Raw genomic sequence first — 20,171 nt, 5'->3', positions numbered from 1 at the left:
TGAATGCACATCAGAATTGTCACCATTAATCATTTACTTGTTACAAGTATGCTAAAGTTAGAAACCCATACATATATATATATATATAGAATTTTGTTGTATATATGTTGCAAATTAGCTAGCTAGCAGACGTAATAATAAACAGGTAAATTGCCCTGAATCCACATGACAACAGAGAGAGTGAGAGTGGGGAGTGGGGTATTCAGATCTTCGTTGCTTTCTCATTATGAACAATAGACATCCATTAGGTAGTACTAGTGTTGAAAAAAACACTACATGTGCTAGCTAGCTAGCTGCTACAAAATTACAGTGCCCCCTCGTAGTACGTACGAGTTACGACTGCATGTCCGCCTTGCAATCGATCAAGAACCTTCCAATGATCTTTCTTTCATTCTAGCTACATCCAAATTACAACACCACACACGTTTTACTCGATTGATTGATTGTTTGTTTGTTTGTTTATTAACAACAACCCTCATCTTTTACAACTACTTGTACTAGTGTGTGTGTGTGTGTGTGTATCTATATATATATATATATATATACATATGCTAGTTAGAGTACTACTTATTGTTTGCAGATATATAATTAAAGGTGCAGAGCAAGAGCCAAAATGGGAGATAGACGAGCTTGGAAACAAGAAGCAGCTGATGGGGGCACAAGTAATAATAATAAGAATAATAGGAGGGCTCGGGCTCCTAAAGGACATTTTGTGGTTTATGTGGGGAAAGAGCTGAAGAGATTTGTGGTTCCATTGTCTCTTCTCAAGAGTTTCAAGTTCCAGCAACTGCTTGACAAAGCTGCCGAGGAGTATGGTTATGTGAGCAAGCAAGGCCGGATTGTTCTACCTTGTGATGAATCTGCTTTCCTAACCCTCACTCATTCCCTCTAATTCATGCCATCTACCTAGCTAATTTTAATTTAATTGAACCTTCCCTCTAGTCACTCTTACTCATGCATCTAATTAATTTTTTATTTATTTTCTTTTAGTGTAATAATTTTCTTTATCTTATGTTTAAATAAACTAGCTATTAGGATTATCTAATTTATATAATATATATATATATATGTGTGTGTGTGTGTGTGTATGCAGGGCAGTGTAATTCACATATTGAGCAAGAATTAATACATTGGTATTCTGCATTATGAATACATATTATGATATTTGCACATATATACAGAATGAATTTCTCAATCACTTGTTTCACTTGGGTTTCCTCTTTCTTTTTTATGTTCTGAGCTCCTATCACAAAGCCACAAGAGTTTGACAAAGCTGCTCTTTTTGGCATTGGCATCTCCTTTAAAGCTGTCAAATGCATTGGTAAATAGTGGATCTACTTAATTTGGTAAAGATCAATCCAATATCAGTCATCATATTTAACTTTATTACTCCTAATTTGATGCCAAATAGTCTAGTTCAACTTGTGTGTGTGTGTGTGTGTGTGTGTGTATAACAAAAAGTCATTCAAGAATGGAAGCTAGGTATATAAAAGAACGAAACCAAATACAATAAGTTTGATGAGAAAGATATAATCCACGGCTCACTGAAAATTTTTATAATTGTAATTGCAATCTAATTAAAGAAAAATAAAAATGTAGGAAGGAAAAAAAAAAAAAAAAAAAAAAAAGGTATGAAACCATCATATAATAATATTTATATAGAATTCACATATTTTATTTTATTATTTATATGATTTGTTGTGCATAATTATAGATGATTTAATTTATGACACACCTAACAGGAACATGTCCAACACCAAGACCCAACCTTCAACTTAAGTGTTAAGGTAAAAGAAGGCAACGCTTAAAATCTCATAATTGCCACAGCCCGATTATGAAAAAAAAAACCTCTTTGCCACTAACGATTTGTACTTGCTCAATCCCATCGCTACCGCCAACAATCAAAATGGCCGTCGTTCTCCTTGTGGGAAAGAATTGTATTGTGAAGTCATTTTGGGCTGCTAGTTTGTGCCATATGAAAAAACAAGGAAAAAAAAAAAAAAAAAAAGAGGGTATTTGGGCTCATTTATATCAATCAATTTTGGGCTCTGAGATTTGATCTGATGGGCTTTCTTAAAATCCAAGTTTTATATACAAATATAAATAACATTATGGTATGATTTTATTATCAAAATTTCATTTTTCAGTTTTTAAATGTCTTTAAATATTAACATTTAAAATTTTATATAAGGTTATTTAGGTTTTGATGTTCGCTTTATCCAAAAAATATTTTAATATGTTATTAAATTGTATGTGATTAATAATTAATTTTAAATTCTTAGCTTTCTTATTTAATTTAAAATTTAATGATAAAAGATATGCTATAATTATCTATCTAATCTAACGTGAGCCTAACTCTGTCTTTCTATGTACATATATATGGGCTAAATATGGACTAATGTTTTATAAAAATGAGCAATTAATTTTTAAAAAAAAAGTAATTACAAAAATTTTAACTAAAAAAAAAAAAAAACTTTGTTCATATCTTCAAAGAAAAAAAAAAAAAAAGATACAACAAAATTTACTTCCAAAAATAAATATTTTATACGCCAATTACAACAAACAAAGTTATACACAGCAGTTTTATTATACTTTTTACTGGACTGCCCACGTAAGGATTGTTATTTATATATTTTTTGCACAATATATAATAATAACAGAATATATAATATGGGCTTGTTTTAAAAAATATTTATAAAAGTCACATTAATAATATGCACTATGCGTTCCACATTAGTTATTATCTTACCAAATTCATATCTCTTTTATTTAAAAGGTATCTAAGTTAAGCAACAATAAACCATATTAAGTAAAAAATTATTTACTAAATCTACCATATTTATCTTAAACCATCTAGGGAATGAGTTGGCAATTTGCCTCCTAAGTCCAATCCTATCCCATCCATGCTGACATAGTCACGTAGGACCCACAATATAAATGCTTTATATATATATATAGGGGGAGTCTAGAATACGGATCGACCGCACAGAAGGCCATGCGGACAAAAAACATACTTATTTTGTTGGCCGTTGGATTGAAATTGATGGTCCAGATTAAATTGTCATTTCCCTCCCAATCCTTTCCGTTCCCACCCATCTCCAGTCGTGTTCGATGCCCATCTTCCACCGTGTTCGAGCAAGCAGCCATCCCATTCCCTTCCTTTCCTACCTATCTCCTATCTATCCAGGCAGAAGTAGGGACTGTTTGACATCCAGAGCCACTGCCGTTCAGCCCATATCGACGTCCTAGACCATCCAAAACCCACGGCCCAGGCCACCGCTCACAGAGACTCTTTGTCTTTTTGATCTTTCTCCTCGACGAGCAGCGGCGGTGGCATTACGGCTAGGGTTTTTAAATACCTTATTCGAATTTTTTTATTCATTTTTTTTTTTTTTGGGTTTTGATCGATCTTATTCCTTATCTATGTATATTGATTTATTTATTTTTGTGATTCTGTGTCATGAATATAGGTTTCTGAATTTGTATCTAAGATGCACCATCAGAGACACCATCGACAAGGTTCTCATTCTCCGATTTGGCCGTGCCCCTTATTCTATTTGTCTCCTTCTCGACAATAGATTTTGGATATTATTTCTTCTTCTTCTTCTTTTTTTTTTTTTTTTTTTTTTCAATTCTACGGTTTAATCTTTTTTCCCTCTCATTTGTTTCATTGTATTTTTTTCTCTTTAAACCATCAGATCTTAAAAACCCTCCATTAAGGCCCATCTTTCCACTTCGCAAATTACTTTTTGATGCTGAACATCATTGGATTTGAATTGAACTGATTTTTATGTAATATATGTGACTGCAAAAGGGACCCTATGCATTTTGCACTCCTTTATTGATGTTTTTGCACATTATAGATGAATTGAGTGGATAAAAGTTATGACTTTGCATTTTAAAGAAATAGAATCTGTCTCTTTTTTTGGATGGGCTTTGGGGGAAAGGAGAATCTTTTTAAATTTTTAGATATATTAAGTAGCATCCCGCAACTAAAATCTTGAGAGAATAGTGGTTCACATTGGACTGTTGTTTTGTTGTCACACAGGACTGTAGATCACACTAAATGGGTTGGCGCATTTCACCAAAAGCAGGACTTCATTGATGTTGTGGCGGTAAATGGCATTTGGTTCTTATAAATTAAACCATGAATGAACTGACACTCTCATAAGATTTTTTTTTTTTTTTTTTTTTTGCTAAACCATTTGACTTTCTTAGTATAACTATTTTAACTTTCTTTAAATACAACACTAGTTCCAAGTTATGGGTGTTTTTGATGCCATATAAATATGAGGACACATAATTTCCTGAATTGAAATTAGATGCCTATTTTTAATTTCTATTAGCAGCCACGTTTCTTGTAGTTGTTGGCCATGTCACATCATGGTCTTGCTACATGCCTTGTATATGTCTTAGTGGTAATCCATTTCTATTAGTAGTCAGGCTTTTAGAAAACCTTCATAAACTATATATAAAATTTTAGCTCAATTAGTACGTTGGATTAGACAAAATTTGCTTGTACAGGCAAAATATGTGTTTCAATATGATCTGTATCTAAGTGACAAAAGTCTGGTAATTTTAGGATACATCAAAGTATATATAAGGTTCTTTGCTGCAGTTTTCTTTACTTTTAACCATTTCATATGATTGTTTTAGATTCTATGTTTTTTCTTACTTTGTGATTCTAAGAATTTCTTCTTGCTCTTTCATATATGTGCTTCTAGATATATGCATGATATGTCTTAGATGAAGTTTCCTTGCACTTTTTGCAGGCAATATTTAAGGGAGCAATGACAAAGAAGCTGATAGTGAATTGCTTTCTGCCCCCAGAAAGAATACCTAAATATCAGTTATTACATGAGGATGTCTGAGAGGTAATTCCCTCTAAGATAGATAAAATTCTTGCTAGTACATACTTTTTATTCTTCATTATTCCCGCTAAGATATTTTGCCAACAGAGTGTTTTGTTAATATCTTTTTCTTCTTTTGTGGACAGTCCTTTGGGCGTGAGCATCAGGCATTGTTGCTTGAGCAAGTAGTTCTATGTAAGAGCCTTATGGCCTTGCAAGGTATTAAATTTTCTTCAGTCATTTGATTTATATGCAAGCATTGCATAAATCCCTTGGTTTTAGGTGTAGGTATAAAGACTTTAAGAGGGACATTCTCAATTACGATGTGAATTTTTGCTTGCCATTGTTAAGGAGTGGTCTCTCGCATATGATAAACCTGGAGTATATGGTACTTTAGGATTAAAAACTTAGGAATGTGTAATCAAAAAAAAAAAAAAAAAAGCTTGGTAACGTGTTATAACTTTGCAAGTGACTCATCTCAGAATATGGTTTCAGGCAAGTGAATTCTTTTAATTGGTTTTGCACTCTGTTTTCCTTTTTTTTGTTTCTTTGTTTTTTAATATATATATATATATATATATATAATAGACACTTATAGCTCAATTTTGCGGTGATTGATTGAGGTTTATCATGCATGATGCAATTTAATATAACTCGTGTTTAACTTTGATTTTTGCTCCAGGCCTTGGTAAAGATGAAGGTGAAGCTGGAAGGGGACTCTCCAGCTTATAAATCCAGTGTATAAAAATATAACAATTTAAGCACCCAACAAATCGTTGGGGCATCAATCAGAGGATGTACCTATTAAATGATGAAATTGACCTGGATATTAGCTTTAGCTGATAAGTTGTGTAAGAATTATACATGAATGAGAATTCTTATGTTAATGTTTGATGTTCCAAATCTATTTTGGATGAACTCTATTCCAAAATTTAAATATAATATAACCTGCTGTAACATTTAGTACCGTAATTTTTTTTCCCTTTCACTTCTGTTATATTTTTTAGAACAATGTAATCCACAACAAAGTGGCATATTATAATTCGCGGGTAATGTGAGTAATCAGAATCAGAGTTCCCAACAATATCCCTTCTATTTTACTTACTTTAAAAAATAAATAAATAATTTTTATTATATATTTTATCCTTATGATGGTCTACTAAATTTTACCATAACAATCATAAAGATACAATTTAAATCTATAAACCTCATAGCAGCCATATCCTGCTCTTCACGTGTCACACCATAACGTTGTGCGACATTTTCAGATGTAATACCATCAGGAAGAAGACAATCACGGGCATGTGTAAAGATCTCCACCTCTTGACACCGTATCATACACCAAACAATTTATTCAACTTCTGTCATTTTTCGAAGAAGAAAAAGAAATGAAGAACAAAAATGTAGCCTTTGAAATATACTTTTGGGTTAACTTTAGTAACCCTATTCATTTTATTTATTGTCATGGACTCCAATACTGCTCCAATTCCTGCACTGAATACAAAAATGGTCAGAGCCAAAAGTTGAGATTGTGTAAAACATATTCGAGGATGTTCCTTACTGATGTCATAAAATCCCACCTTAATAGAAGCAACAACATCAGCAACAACCTAAAGGCCTCATGAACATTTTCTGTTGATGGTTCTTATGAGCATTGTTTCTGTTTTAAACAGTACAGTGGAAATATAAGCTAAATAGAATCTTACATCAGGGCACCAAATGTCCAAGAAAGATTATAATATTGAAAACTTGAAGAGTAACTTGTAATATTCGATTACTCATTATTGATCCAATCCTAGTTTACAATATGGGTTCCAAATACAGGTAATGAATACCCTAAAATACAAGTTGTGTAGTCTTATACCATGAAGTAGAATTTATCAAGTTCAAACAATGTAGTGAAGAACTGCACATTAATTTGATAAAACATAAATTTAAAAGGAAAAATAAAGAAAAAGTTATCGGGGAATCCAGCATAAAATGCCGCATTCCTACATTCAGTTGCTCTCTGCAAACCAGGTGCTGAAACTGTGCCAACAACTACGTCTCCTACTTCACCAGTATTCAAATTTGTTTTTCTCTATCACTGCCTGCATTGATAAGCTTCAATATATAAGTGCAAAATTATAAAAACTATAGCTTCACACTAACCAAACTTCCAGAAAAGCATAATCTCCAAGCAGTAGAACCAATCTTCGTTCTAAACATTTATTATTGAAAATTGTAGAAAATTTTAAATAAAGTTGATCAAAGGTATCCAACCTTCAAAATAGCAGCAAGCAAATCATCAGGAAGTGTGTCCTTGAAACCACCCTAAATTCGATTTGGAAATGGCAGTGTGGTATGCACTGTCTTTGCCATGATTTTTGCAGCGAATTATTGGAGATAATGAAAGACAAAAGCTTCCATTAAAAAAAAAAAAAAAAAAAAAGAAGAAAAGAAAAGAGAGTTGCTATTAAATTATCTGAAATTACGAAATCAATAACCTATGCCACAATCACAACATCCTCTCCAAAAGAAGTCTCCCTCTGGTATCCAACACTGTTTCCTCTGATACTGTATATAAATTGGAATAAACATACAGAGAGAGTAGCAGAATTCTGGGTTCCTGGTTGAACGTCCTCCGAATCCATATCAACAAGTGCGATGGATGCGAACTTAGAAAGCTGGGGTGCTAGTTCAAATAGCAGTATAGCACCATAAATTCACAAATTACACAGAATCAAGCAAAATAGCAAAAAGGAAACCCTAAGAAAAAGAAGGGGGGGCGCATACAACGTCGTCGAGAAGGAGACAAACAGAATAGGAAGCATGACCAAATCAGAGGACGAGAACCTTGTCGATGGTGTCTCTGATGGTGCATCTTACATACAAATTCAAAAACCTATCTTCATGATAGAGAATCTCAAAAATAAATAAATCAATATATAGAAAAAGAATAAGATCGATCAAAACCCAAAAAATAATAAAAAATAAAAAATTGAATGAAAAATTTGAATAATGTATTTAAAAACCATAGCCCTAACATAATCGTTGCCGTTCGTTGAGGAAAAAGATCAAGAAGAGAAAGATGGTCTCTCTGAGCGGTGGCTTGGGCAATGGGTTTCAGACGAACATTGGCCTGAACGGTGGCTCTTTCTGGCCATGGGTTTTGGATGGTTTAGGACATCGATATGGGCTGAACAGCGGTGGCTCTGGCTATCAAACGGTCCCTACTTCTGGCTGGAAAGATGGGAGATGGGAGATGGGAGGGAAAGGAAGGGAATGGGATGGCTGCTTGCTCGAACACGGTGGGAGATGGGCGTCGAACACGGTTGGAGATGGGTGGGAAAGGAGAGGAATGGGAGGGAAATGGCAATCTAATATGGACCATCAATTTCAATCCAACGGCCAGCAAAATAAGCATGTTTTTGGTCCGCATGATTTATGTGCGGTCGGTCCCTATCCTAGACTCACTGTATATATATATATATATATAATAAAAAACCAAGATATACAAAATATTGTTTAAAATGAGGTCTTGTGAAGACTCGTCGTGGAGCTCAAGTGGCAAAGTTTCCACATCCCAGCCAGTGTGTGCTTGGGATCGAGTCTTAGGTAGAGGTGGCAATTTAGGTCATAACATGATGACATGACTCGAAAACGATACGGAATAAATAGATTTGGATTTATCATAAATGAATTTGGGTCATAATTGGGTTAATCCGTTTAACACAATTATTAATCGTATCATTTTCGGATTAACCCATTTAATTCAAAATTGATCCGTTATGACCCATTTATTAAACGTGTCAATTTCAACCCGACACGATTATATACCTTTTACAACCCATTTAAATTATAATTTTATCCATAATATAATATTTAATAACTAAAAAATATTATAAATTAAAAACTTTATAAAAACAATTTTCTATTATTAATTTTTTAAAGATAAAAAATAAATCTTTAATAAAACAAAAATAAATAGGTTAATTTTCAGTTTAATAGGTTAATTTTCGGGTTAACGGATCAATTTCAGGTTAACAGATTAATAGATCAATACGACCCATTAAAGTAATCGTGTTAAATGGGTCGTGTCGTGTTGACATATTTATAAACAGGTCAGGTTAGTGTTTTAGGTACCTGACACGATTAATAAATGGGTTGTGTTCGATTAGGTATTTTTGACACGATTATTAAATGGGTTGATACGAACACGATCCATGAACACAAATTGCCAGATCTAGTCTTAGGGGGGAAGAGAAGTCTGGAGCCTAGTGTCACGGACTTGTTTGTTTACCCTTCAAGCCGTGCGGCCTTAGTTGCTATTCCGACCCTTTGTTGCAACTAAGTAAGCCTTTTGCCCACTAAAAGAGAAAGCTAAGCAAAGAAAGCTAGAGCACAAAGAGAGTTTGGAAGAATGAAAGTATATTGCTTAAGAGAGAGCTTTACAAGAGAAGCTTGGATTCTTGGATCCTTGGATGGTTTGGCCAAATGAGGCCTCCACCTATTTATAGGCATACAAAGCTTAATCCTACGGCTATAATTGCTTTAATCCTACGGTGGAGAATGGGTGTCTAGAACCTTCCCACCTACTTTCCCACCTACTTTACATAAAATATTTAAAGAAACATCTAGAATTGATATGTACATGGCTTGACCTAGAGTTCTCCATAATGTTCTAGAGAATTTTACACTACTCTAGGTGCTTGGCCCATTGTAAGGCCCAAAATAGGCCCAAAGTAGATTATAAGGCCCAAAATGGAGAGAATGCTCACCAAGTGTTTGATGAAATGCTTCAACCGTGACATTCTCCCCCACCTATGCCGTCGACGTCCTCGTCGAGCTTGCTTCATGGAACCTCTTGATATGATCTTCAAATTGCCAAAGCGCGATAGCAGGTTCCCAACTTGCTTCGCTATTGGGAAGTCCCTTCCATTTCACCAAGTACTCATGACTCGGATGGTTGTCCCTTCCACGAACTACTCGATCAGCTAAGATGCTCTCCACATCCTTGTCATAAGTGTTGTAGACCCCTATTGGTGCTCGCTTGGACTCCCCTCTTGTTTGGTCTTCCTCATCCTTGTAGTATGGCTTTAAGCAACTTACATGGAAGACCGGGTGAAGTTTGAGTGTTGGAGGTAACTCCACCTTATAAGATACCTTGCCCACCTTCTTGACGATTGGAAATGGTCCCTCGTATCGGCGAACAAGGCCTCTGTGTAGTCCTCGGGTAGACTTGTGTTGGGATGAAAGGATTTTGATGAACACCAAGTCTCCCACTTGATACTCCACGTGCCTTCTTTTGGCGTCCGCCCACTTCTTCATTTTCTTGGTGGCCTTATGAAGGTACGACCTTGCTAAGTCCACTTGTTCATGCCAACCTTTGGCAATCTTGAATGCGGCAGGACTCCTTCCTCCATACTTGGTAACAAGTGTTTGTGGAGTGAGTGGTTGTTGCCCCGTGGCTAACTCGAATGGACTTCGATTGGTGGACTCGCTCCTTTGCAAGTTGTAGGAGAATTGGGCAACATCTAGCAGCTTTGCCCAATCATGTTGATTGGCACTCACAAAGTGCCGTAGATATAGCTCTAATAGCGCATTAGCTCGCTCGGTTTGCCCATCGGTTTGTGGATGAAAGCTTGTAGAGAAATGCAACTCCGAGCCCATGAGCTTGAATAATTCCGTCCAAAACCTTCCGGTGAACCTTGAGTCTCGATCACTTATAATTGATCTTGGGAGTCCCCAATACTTCACCACGTGCTTGAAAAATAGCCGAGCCGTCTCCTCAGCTGGACACTCCTTTGTCGCGGCAATGAATGTAGCATACTTGGAGAATCGGTCAACCACTACGATTATAGTGCTACATCCCTCGGACTTGGGTAAGCTAATAATGAAGTCCATGGAGATGCTCTCCCATGGTCTCTCCGGAGTTGGTAGTGGCTCCAATAAACCTGCGGGTTGTCGCTGTTCCACCTTGTCTTGTTGACAAACAAGGCAGGTCTTTACATACATTTCGACATCGTCCCGCATTTGTGGCCAATAATAGTTGGTCTCCAACAAAGCTCTCGTACGCTTTTGCCCTGGGTGGCCGGCCCATTTGGTGTCATGGCATTCCTTGATCAAATTCTTCCTTAGGTTGCCCCACCTTGGTACGTAGATGCGATGCCCCTTAGTGTAGAGAAGGCCGTCCTCAACCCAAAACCTCTTAGTCTTGCCCTCCATGGCAAGTTGTAGGAGTTGCTTAGCCACAACATCACGGTCCATGCCCACCTTTAGTAGGTTGGGTAGTTCCCCTTGGAACTTGGTTATCGATGCTAGTTCGGCTTTCCTACTTAATGCATCGGCAACTACATTGGCTGTACCGGGCTTGTATTCGAGCTTGTAGTCGAACTCGGCAAGAAAGTCTTGCCAACGAGCTTGCTTGGGGCTTAACTTCTTTTGAGTTTGGAAATAGCTTGTGGCCACATTGTCAGTCTTTACCACGAACTTAGACCCTAGCAAGTAATGTCTCCAAGTGCGCAAGCAGTGGATGATGGCGGTCATCTCCTTCTCTTGGACCGTATACCTCCTCTCCGTGTCGTTGAGCTTGCGGCTTTCAAATGCGATTGGATGCTTTTCTTGCATCAACACGCCCCCTATGGCAAAGTCGGAAGCATCAGTGTGCACCTCGAATGGTTTGGAGCAATCGGGCAATGCCAACACGGGTTCCTTCATAATAGCCTCCTTCAAATTCTCAAAGGCTTGTTGGCATTGGGTGGACCAACTCCATGTCTTGTTCTTCTTTAGCAGATCGGTGAGTGGTGCGGCCAGGGCAGAATACCCTTTGATAAACCTCCTGTAATAGTTAACGAGACCAAGAAAAGATCGCAGCTCACTCACCTTGGTTGGAGGATCCCACTCTTGGATGGCTTTCACTTTGGCTTCATCCATGTGCAGCTTGCCATCCTTGATCTTATGGCCGAGGAAATACACCTCATTGGTTGCAAATGAGCACTTCTCTCTCTTCACGTAAAGCTCATTATCCTTTAGAACCTTGAACACAATTCGTAGGTGGTGGATGTGCTCCTCTAGCGTCTTGCTATAGATGACAATGTCATCCAAATAGACCACCACGAATTTGTCCAAGTAAGGATGGAAGATCTTGTTCATGAGAGTGCAGAAAGTGGCGGGTGCGTTGGTGAGACCAAAGGGCATGACGAGGAATTCGTATGCTCCATATCGAGTAACACACGTAGTCTTTGGCTCATCACCCTCCGTAATTCTAACTTGGTAGTACCCCGACCTCAAGTCAAGTTTGGTAAAGTACCTTGCTCCTCCAAGTTGATCAAACAAATCGGCTATCAACGGTATAGGGTACTTGTTCTTGATGGTAACCTTGTTAAGTGCCCTATAGTCGATGCATAGCCTTAACGAACCATCGTGCTTCTTTTGGAACAAGACGGGTGCTCCATAAGGTGCTTTCGACGGTTGAATGTAACCGGCATCCAAAAGCTCCTTAAGTTGTCTCCTTAGCTCCTCTAGCTCCGGTGGAGACATGCGATATGGTGCTTTTGCGGGTGGTTTTGCACCGGGCTCCAACTCGATGCAATGATCCACCTCCCTCCTTGGTGGAAGTTTCTTGGGTAGTTGTGGTGGCATGACATCCTTGAACTCCTCAAGGACTTGGCTAACCTCCTTCGGTGGCTCCTTGGAAGTAGCTTCTTCTTCCTCGCGTAGAGTAGCAAGGAATGTAGGCTCCCCTTTCTTTACTCCTCTCTTGAATTGCATGGCGGAGAGGCGGTTGGAAGTACTTGGCTTGTGCATGGTTGGAATCATGCAAGGGCCTCCCTCCATTATACACACCGTGTTGTAGCGAGGGAGTGGTACCACATTGAATTGCCTAAGAAATTCCATGCCAAGTACAATATCAAAGTCATCCATAGGAGCAATGGAGAAGTTTACGTTACCTTGCCAAGTGCCAAGGTGCAACTCCACGTTACGGGCCATGCCATCTAGCGGTTTAGCCTCCGCGTTCACCGTTTTCAACCACCCTTGACCTTTGTCGAGTTTGAGGCCAAGCCTCATGGCCTCCTCCTTCCTTATGAAGTTGTGAGATGCGCCGGTGTCTACCATGACTTGGGCATCTTTCCCATTGATACGTGCCGCCACGTACATTAGGGAGTTGTTCTTCGTGTTATTGGTTGGGATTGGACTAGCCTTCAGTGAGTTGAGGAGTTGTATACAACCCATTTGCGTGTGCTCGTGAGTTTCCCTCTCCTCGAGCATGGCACTTAAGGACTTCCTCTTTGGCCATGCCAAAGAGGTAGGGTGGACCTTTTTTTTTTTTGGGTCACTAATTCAGATATTAAGAGTCTTAATTTGAATCTTGTCTGTGCTTAATTATATGGACAGGTGTTTGCTTCTTAACTGTCTCTTTTGTTCATCACTTTCCCTTTTTGAGTTCATAATTTTGTTAGGTGGTTCTTGGTCAGACAGGGACCCTTTCATGACTTGATTTCCTAGTCTATTGTTTATCAAATATCAGGTTTCATGAAATCAAAGAAACTTCAATGCTAAAATGCAATGAGTCTATGCATATTTTTTCGCCAAAAAAATTGCAAAGCATATTTAGAACTGAGATACTAAAAGTAATGTGAGATATTAATGCAACATAAATTCTGACACTTTATTCTTTCAGCACTCCATTAGATTAGAATGTAAAAACAGAATATTTTATCAAAGGCTGACAGTGATGTTGAGCTTCGTTTATATGATTATGGAAGATTTTCTGTATGCTGATTTTGTTTCTATTGTCACTACAGGGGGGGTGGCAGTGCTGTTCAGATTATTCAGAGACACCACTTTGCTTCCCATTTGAAAAGAATGGCAGTTGTTGTTCGCATTGAGGAGGAATTTTTTGCTTTTGTGAAGGTCTGTTGGTTGTTACTTTCTTGTCATAGGTTTGGCTTTGTCTTATTACTTACATTAGACTTCGTACTAGCAATGAGAACTCACAGTGGCATCTACCTGCCTTTAACTTTTTGTCCTGTTTCAAAGATGTAATTCATGAAACTGGCAGTTTTCTTGAGCACTTGAAATGGGAGTAGTTATCTCAACTAGGGGAGACTCGCATTCTGCAGAAATCTAATGAATTTTAAGCTTAAATATCAATAACAATGAAACATTACATGATATTCAGACGTTTCGCTTTCCATGTAATTATATATGATGGACATGATTTACCCTTATTTGATTGATATTCAAATAATTATCCTGGGTGATACATTTTCTATACATTGCAACATGTGTTCTTGCTCCCAAGAAATGGCATTTAAACTACATGGGATCATGGACATTGCCTTTGTTCTTAGGATTTTCATCATTTGACTTTTGCTGGCCAAGTCATTATTGTTATTTTGTAATTCCAGGGTGCTCCAGAAACTATTGAGCATAGGCTCACTGATATACCATCATCATATGTGGAGACTTACAAGAAATATACACGACAAGGATCACGGGTTCTGGCACTTGCTTTCAAGTCCCTTCCAGATATGACAGTAAGAGTTCTCTTAGAGTTTTTTTTTTTTTTTTTTTTTTGCCTAGTATCATCTATACATGTTTGATTGCTACTTATTATTGTTAATTGAGTGAAGGTTAGCGAAGCCAGAAGCTTGGATAGGGATCTAGTGGAGAATGGCCTTACATTTGCTGGTTTTGCGGTAATAACTTGGCTCTTCTATTTATATGCTCTGGTCATTTATGTAGTATTATCTTATTTTGCATCCTTCAAGTTTCTTTCTTTTAATTTCTTTTTATGTAATTGTTCTTAAATAAATAATAACAATAATGATAGTAGTAAAATAATAACAACATAAATCAGTCAAAGATACTAGTAACCTTTTTCATGCTTTATAATTTGTGTTTATTATTTAAAATCCAGGTATTCAACTGTCCTATAAGACCAGATTCAGCAGCTGTCCTATCTGAACTGAAAGGATCATCTCATGACTTGGTAAGCCAACAAAAAATTTTCATTTGTATACAACACCTACGTACCTGCATGGTTACATACAAATATAAATATTGTACATTCAGTATATATTTTCGTCTTTGTTTTTTGCGGGCACAAACATATATTGAGGGCAGGACAAGGAAAGAGAAAAAGATGGAGGTGAGAATTTGACAAAAGGGGAGGAAAAAAACAAGTGGAGGAGATAAAATTTGATGAGTGATAGGAAATTAGACAAAAAGGGAAGGAAAATAAAGAAATCTGATTATAGAGGGAGAAAAGATAATTTTTATTCGATAATCAATCAACCATCTGTCTGGGATTTCAAAGAAGAGGCATTGACCTGCGTTTTAGGTGCCTTTATAACTTTTAACATAAGTAAATTAATTTGATGTTAGGTGATGATTACTGGGGACCAAGCTCTGACTGCTTGCCATGTTGCTAGCCAAGTTCATATTGTATCAAAACCAGCTTTGATTCTTGGTCCAGCAACGAATGGTCAAGGATATGAGTGGATATCACCAGATGAGAAGGAAAGGATCCATTTCAGGTAAAGTCTTGGCTTACTATTATTATTAAGTTGAAAATCACTCTTTTATTTATCCGGGTTTACATTTTAATAAATTTTTGTCAATTATAAATCTTTGCTTGTACCTTTATTTCTAGTCCTTTTGAATCTCTTCCTTCAAATCAGTTTCATGTTCTGCAAATTTAGTCGGATGAATTAGTATTTAATTCTAAATTTATGTTAATAGTCATGTATTTTTCCAGGGCTAATTTTCTCTTTCCTAGTTATACTTTCTTTTTCTTTTCGTTGATTGAAAAGTGTATATCTCTGGTGTCTGGTTGATTGGACTGATATTAGTATAAACTCAAATTGATTCCAGTGAGAAAGAGGTTGAAGCTTTATCAGAGACGCATGATCTATGTATTGGAGGTGACTGCTTTGAAATGTTACAACAGACAAATGCTGTTCTACGGGTCATTCCATACGTGAAGGTTCTTTTTTCTTTTTTCTTTTTCTTTTTTTTTTTAAAAAAAAAAAAATTATTTTGGCTTGTATATATGGTTCTTGGTTGTGTTACTTTCTTTAAAATTGGTTTGGACAAAGATTTCGCTTTGACAGTGCATATCAAATCATTGTTTCAGGTTTTTGCAAGAGTTGCTCCTGAACAAAAAGAACTCATCATGACCACTTTTAAAACCGTGGGAAGGGGAACTTTGATGTGTGGTGATGGAACTAATGATGTTGGAGCTCTGAAGCAGGTAGTATTGGATAACATTTTTTTATTTTATTTTATTTTTAATACTGATTTGTTCATGTGGAATAGAAATAGTATTTTATTGAAGTGTATGTTGTACTGGAGTTTTTAGTCAGTTAGGATTTAAAGGGATTTGTAGAGTATATTTCCAATTAGACTTAAAAGAGTTTTGCTAACAGGAAAATTTATTATTATATAAAAGTATAAAAGAACATTCTTTTAGAAAGATTATTGATGCTTGATTATTTTCTATCTAGTTTGTCTGGTTTATCCCTCCTAGTTCTCAACTTCTTTCATTAAAGTCTCATCTTTCTCTTCTCTAACATTTTCATAGTTCCAATCAAATAAGGAAGCTTTTCTGCTCTCAACGCAAATGTACATGTGTGCTTGCCCTGTTTTAGTCATATATAAGATTATTCCATTCTCTCTTTCTTCTCTCTCATGAGACATGAGTGCCTAAACACTGGTTCTGATTTAAATTGGACACGCAATCAATATGAGCTCTTGTGAAACATTTATTTATTTAGCATTTCTTGCATTATTTACATTCTGATGTTTGAAATTTAATCAGTTCCAATTTCAGAAGTTTTGACAACATAAATAATAGCTAGAAACAAAAACTTATCTGATACCTTTTCTCAGGCTCATGTGGGAGTTGCCCTGTTGAATGCGGTGCCTCCTACTCAAACTGGAAACTCTTCTTCAGAAGCATCTAAAGATGAAAGTACCAAGTCTGGCAAATCTAAGAAATCAAAACTTGCATCCGAAGCAGCGGGAAAATCTTATAGCCACGGTGGAGAAGGCTCTTCGAAAGGCAAAGTTGCTACAAGATCTGATTCTACCAACCAATCTGCTGCTAATCGCCACTTGACAGCTGCAGAGATGCAACGCCAGAAGCTAAAGAAACTTATGGATGAGCTGAATGAGGAAGGTGATAGTCGTGCAGCACCCGTTGTCAAGCTTGGTGATGCTTCCATGGCATCACCCTTCACAGCAAAGCATGCATCAGTTTCCCCAACCACTGACATAATTCGTCAAGGCCGCAGTACTCTAGTGACTACCCTCCAGATGTTCAAAATTCTTGGCCTTAACTGCCTTGCCACAGCATATGTGTTGAGTGTCATGAATTTGGATGGAGTCAAACTTGGGGACATCCAGGCTACAATCAGTGGTGTATTTACAGCAGCCTTCTTCCTATTTATTTCGCATGCCCGACCACTCCCAACCCTTTCAGCTGCTCGTCCTCACCCTAATGTCTTTTGCTCGTATGTCTTGCTCTCTCTCTTAGGACAATTTGCTATCCATCTGTTTTTCTTAATCTCGTCGGTAAAAGAGGCAGAAAAATACATGCCTGACGAATGCATCGAGCCAGACTCAGATTTTCATCCCAACCTGGTGAATACGGTTTCATACATGGTGAGCATGATGCTTCAGGTGGCCACCTTTGCTGTGAACTACATGGGGCATCCATTTAACCAGAGCATACCAGAAAACAAGCCATTCTTGTATGCCCTCTTGGCAGCTGTTGGGTTCTTCACGGTTATAACTTCTGATCTGTTGAGAGACTTGAATGATTCATTGAAGTTGGTTCCATTGCCGGTAGAATTGAGAAATAAGCTAATAGTATGGGCTTTCATCATGTTTATTAGCTGTTACTCGTGGGAGAGGTTATTGCGGTTGGCATTCCCAGGGAGAATCCCAGCATGGAAGAAGCGTCAACGCACCGCCGCAGCTAATTTAGCGAAGAAGAAACGAATCTGAGATGACTGATGAAACGTGTCTGAGATGACTGATTCCTTTGTTGAAGCAGAATGCATTATATACAAACATTTTGGCAATGATCATACATTTTGGCACTTAAGCAGCAGAGGCAGAGTTTTTACAAGGGATATAGGAAGAATGGAGTTAGTAGCTCTCTTTAAATTCTGAAAAAGAAAATTTTCCCTTGCGTGATTGAAGATTTGATTTTGATTTCAATCACTTTTACTTTTTGAGGTGGATAATTAATAGGACGCTAGTCTTTAAACAAAACTTTGATTTGAGGTGCTTCTAATATACTTCATACTGGTGAAATGTAAACTCACAGCCCACAATTGGTGATATTATCACATTCCAAGAATTTGTTATGCAGGTTACATTTTTGTATTGTTTTTATATATTCAAAGAGTTTTACTTGATGTGCTTTTTAGATTTTCTATAATTAAAAATGATAATTGGGTCGATGATTATGGGTTTTATAAATTTACACCGCAGAATAATTTGTACTCTAGAACCAAGGAAATAAGCTCATGTGAATTTGTTTTGTTAACATGCATTCTATAAATCAAGGATCAAAACCCTTGGTATGGCATCGAATTTGGCTCTTTGTCTTACTACTTAACAATGAGCTTATGTTATTGCTCATAAATGTAGCGTTGATTGCAAGGGGTTGGAACTTTGGACAAATTAATTAATACACTGCTTACAAATAAATAAAAATGGGTTTTTACAATTCATATGAAAGTTTGTTCTACTTTTCTGCGACGAAGAACGTGGCTACATCCTGTATTTACGATTTAAAGAGGGTGAGGAAAACAGTATAAAAATGATCAGACAAAAAATTATCAAAATTATGGATAATTTGAACAAAAGCTACACATATCACAGGTATTTGATATTTTATACATTCACAGGAAACATTGGATTCTCATCCTAAATAATTAACATGTATTATGTTTTTCTTTTGGATAAATATAATTGACATATGTGTTAATTGTTTGAATGTATGAAATTATTATATTCTTCATTTCCGTACCTTAGAAGTTTATATTTAGACCAGTAATCTCTGCCACTAGCACACTCATTTTGTGCTGAATATTTTTCATTCACAACTGCATGATGTATCGTGTACCTCCTTCCCCTGCATTGTCAAGTCCAATCGAAAAATTAATAATATCTGACTTTTTTTCCAGCGATATTTGTTGCACATGGCCATATATATATATATATATGTGTGTGTGTGTGTGTGTGTGTGTGTGTGTGTGTGGATGTGATCAACTCCAACATTAATAAATAAACATGCACGCCTAGCCTGCATATATACTGTCTTTTGAATTATATAATTTATGCATATCCATTCTCAGATTAAATTCAAAACGATTTGCAGATTTTCCACAAGCCGCATATACATATGTTCATGCACAATGTGCATATATATACAGCTGCAGGATTTCAAATATCATTCCGTATCTATCAAAATATACAATAATACTTCTGTCAGAAACTCTAGCAGCATGTGCATGTCCAACACTAAAACTGTATCTGAAACCCAATATGCATCTGATTAAGGAAACTATGAATACATAATCAAATTATTTGTTGGGTATAGGGTGGAAATTGGTACAATATTCTTAAAGATGCCTCTCCTAGAAATTTTTTGGGGGGAATATGTGTTAACTGTTGCAGAAGATGAAAGTGCATGCGTAGTGAAGAATAATCAATAATGAAGCGGAGACAGACGCAACAAACAAAAAAGGCACTGTTTTAATAATTAGGACAAATACAGCCTCATTAATTGAAGATAGCCATTAGCCATGCCTTCACAAAGTCAGGTTTGAAATTTCAACTTTCAACCACAAACTTGATTTGGAGATTTGGAGTTTTGAAAAAGCCAATTTCTGCTTTTCGGTCATCATATATGTTCAGTCTTATCATGCAACGTCGCTACCCAACAAGCGTGCATTGCACCAGCTCCATTTGCCCAATATATTAATTATAATCACCACCCAATATATACAACATTGATTAATTACTGCTAATAATGCATACCATGCCTCTTATAAAATCTTAATGCCAATTTCAACTTTTATATCATGAATGCACATCAGAATTGTCACCATTAATCATTTACTTGTTACAAGTATGCTAAAGTTAGAAACCCATACATATATATATATATATAGAATTTTGTTGTATATATGTTGCAAATTAGCTAGCTAGCAGACGTAATAATAAACAGGTAAATTGCCCTGAATCCACATGACAACAGAGAGAGTGAGAGTGGGGAGTGGGGTATTCAGATCTTCGTTGCTTTCTCATTATGAACAA

The 20,171-nt window shown here is 36.6% G+C and overlaps 1 protein-coding gene and 1 long non-coding RNA gene across 2 annotated transcripts; both read left to right on the top strand.

The window, feature by feature from the left end:
* Nucleotides 1-2,994: 2,994 nt before the first annotated feature.
* On the top strand, nt 2,995-5,744 carry LOC125420184 (uncharacterized). Its single transcript, XR_007238727.2, has 6 exons — nt 2,995-3,347; nt 3,471-3,519; nt 4,049-4,115; nt 4,773-4,874; nt 4,997-5,069; nt 5,533-5,744. It is a non-coding gene; the product is annotated as an uncharacterized LOC125420184 (long non-coding RNA).
* A 7,382-nt stretch (nt 5,745-13,126) lies between these two features.
* Nucleotides 13,127-18,262, top strand: LOC125420183 (probable manganese-transporting ATPase PDR2). The gene is made up of 9 exons (XM_060816518.1): nt 13,127-13,137; nt 13,637-13,745; nt 14,243-14,371; nt 14,468-14,533; nt 14,755-14,826; nt 15,222-15,373; nt 15,711-15,822; nt 15,973-16,089; nt 16,728-18,262. The coding sequence occupies exons 1-9, from the start codon at nt 13,127-13,129 to the stop codon at nt 17,844-17,846; spliced, it is 1,887 nt and encodes a 628-aa protein (XP_060672501.1). The 3' UTR covers nt 17,847-18,262.
* Nucleotides 18,263-20,171: the final 1,909 nt, after the last annotated feature.

The sequence above is a fragment of the Ziziphus jujuba genome, chromosome 4, assembly GCF_031755915.1.
Source record: "Ziziphus jujuba cultivar Dongzao chromosome 4, ASM3175591v1".
Lineage (NCBI taxonomy): Eukaryota > Viridiplantae > Streptophyta > Magnoliopsida > Rosales > Rhamnaceae > Ziziphus > Ziziphus jujuba.
The sequence above is the reverse complement of the archived record's forward strand: the minus strand, read 5'-3'. Positions and strand labels throughout refer to the sequence as shown.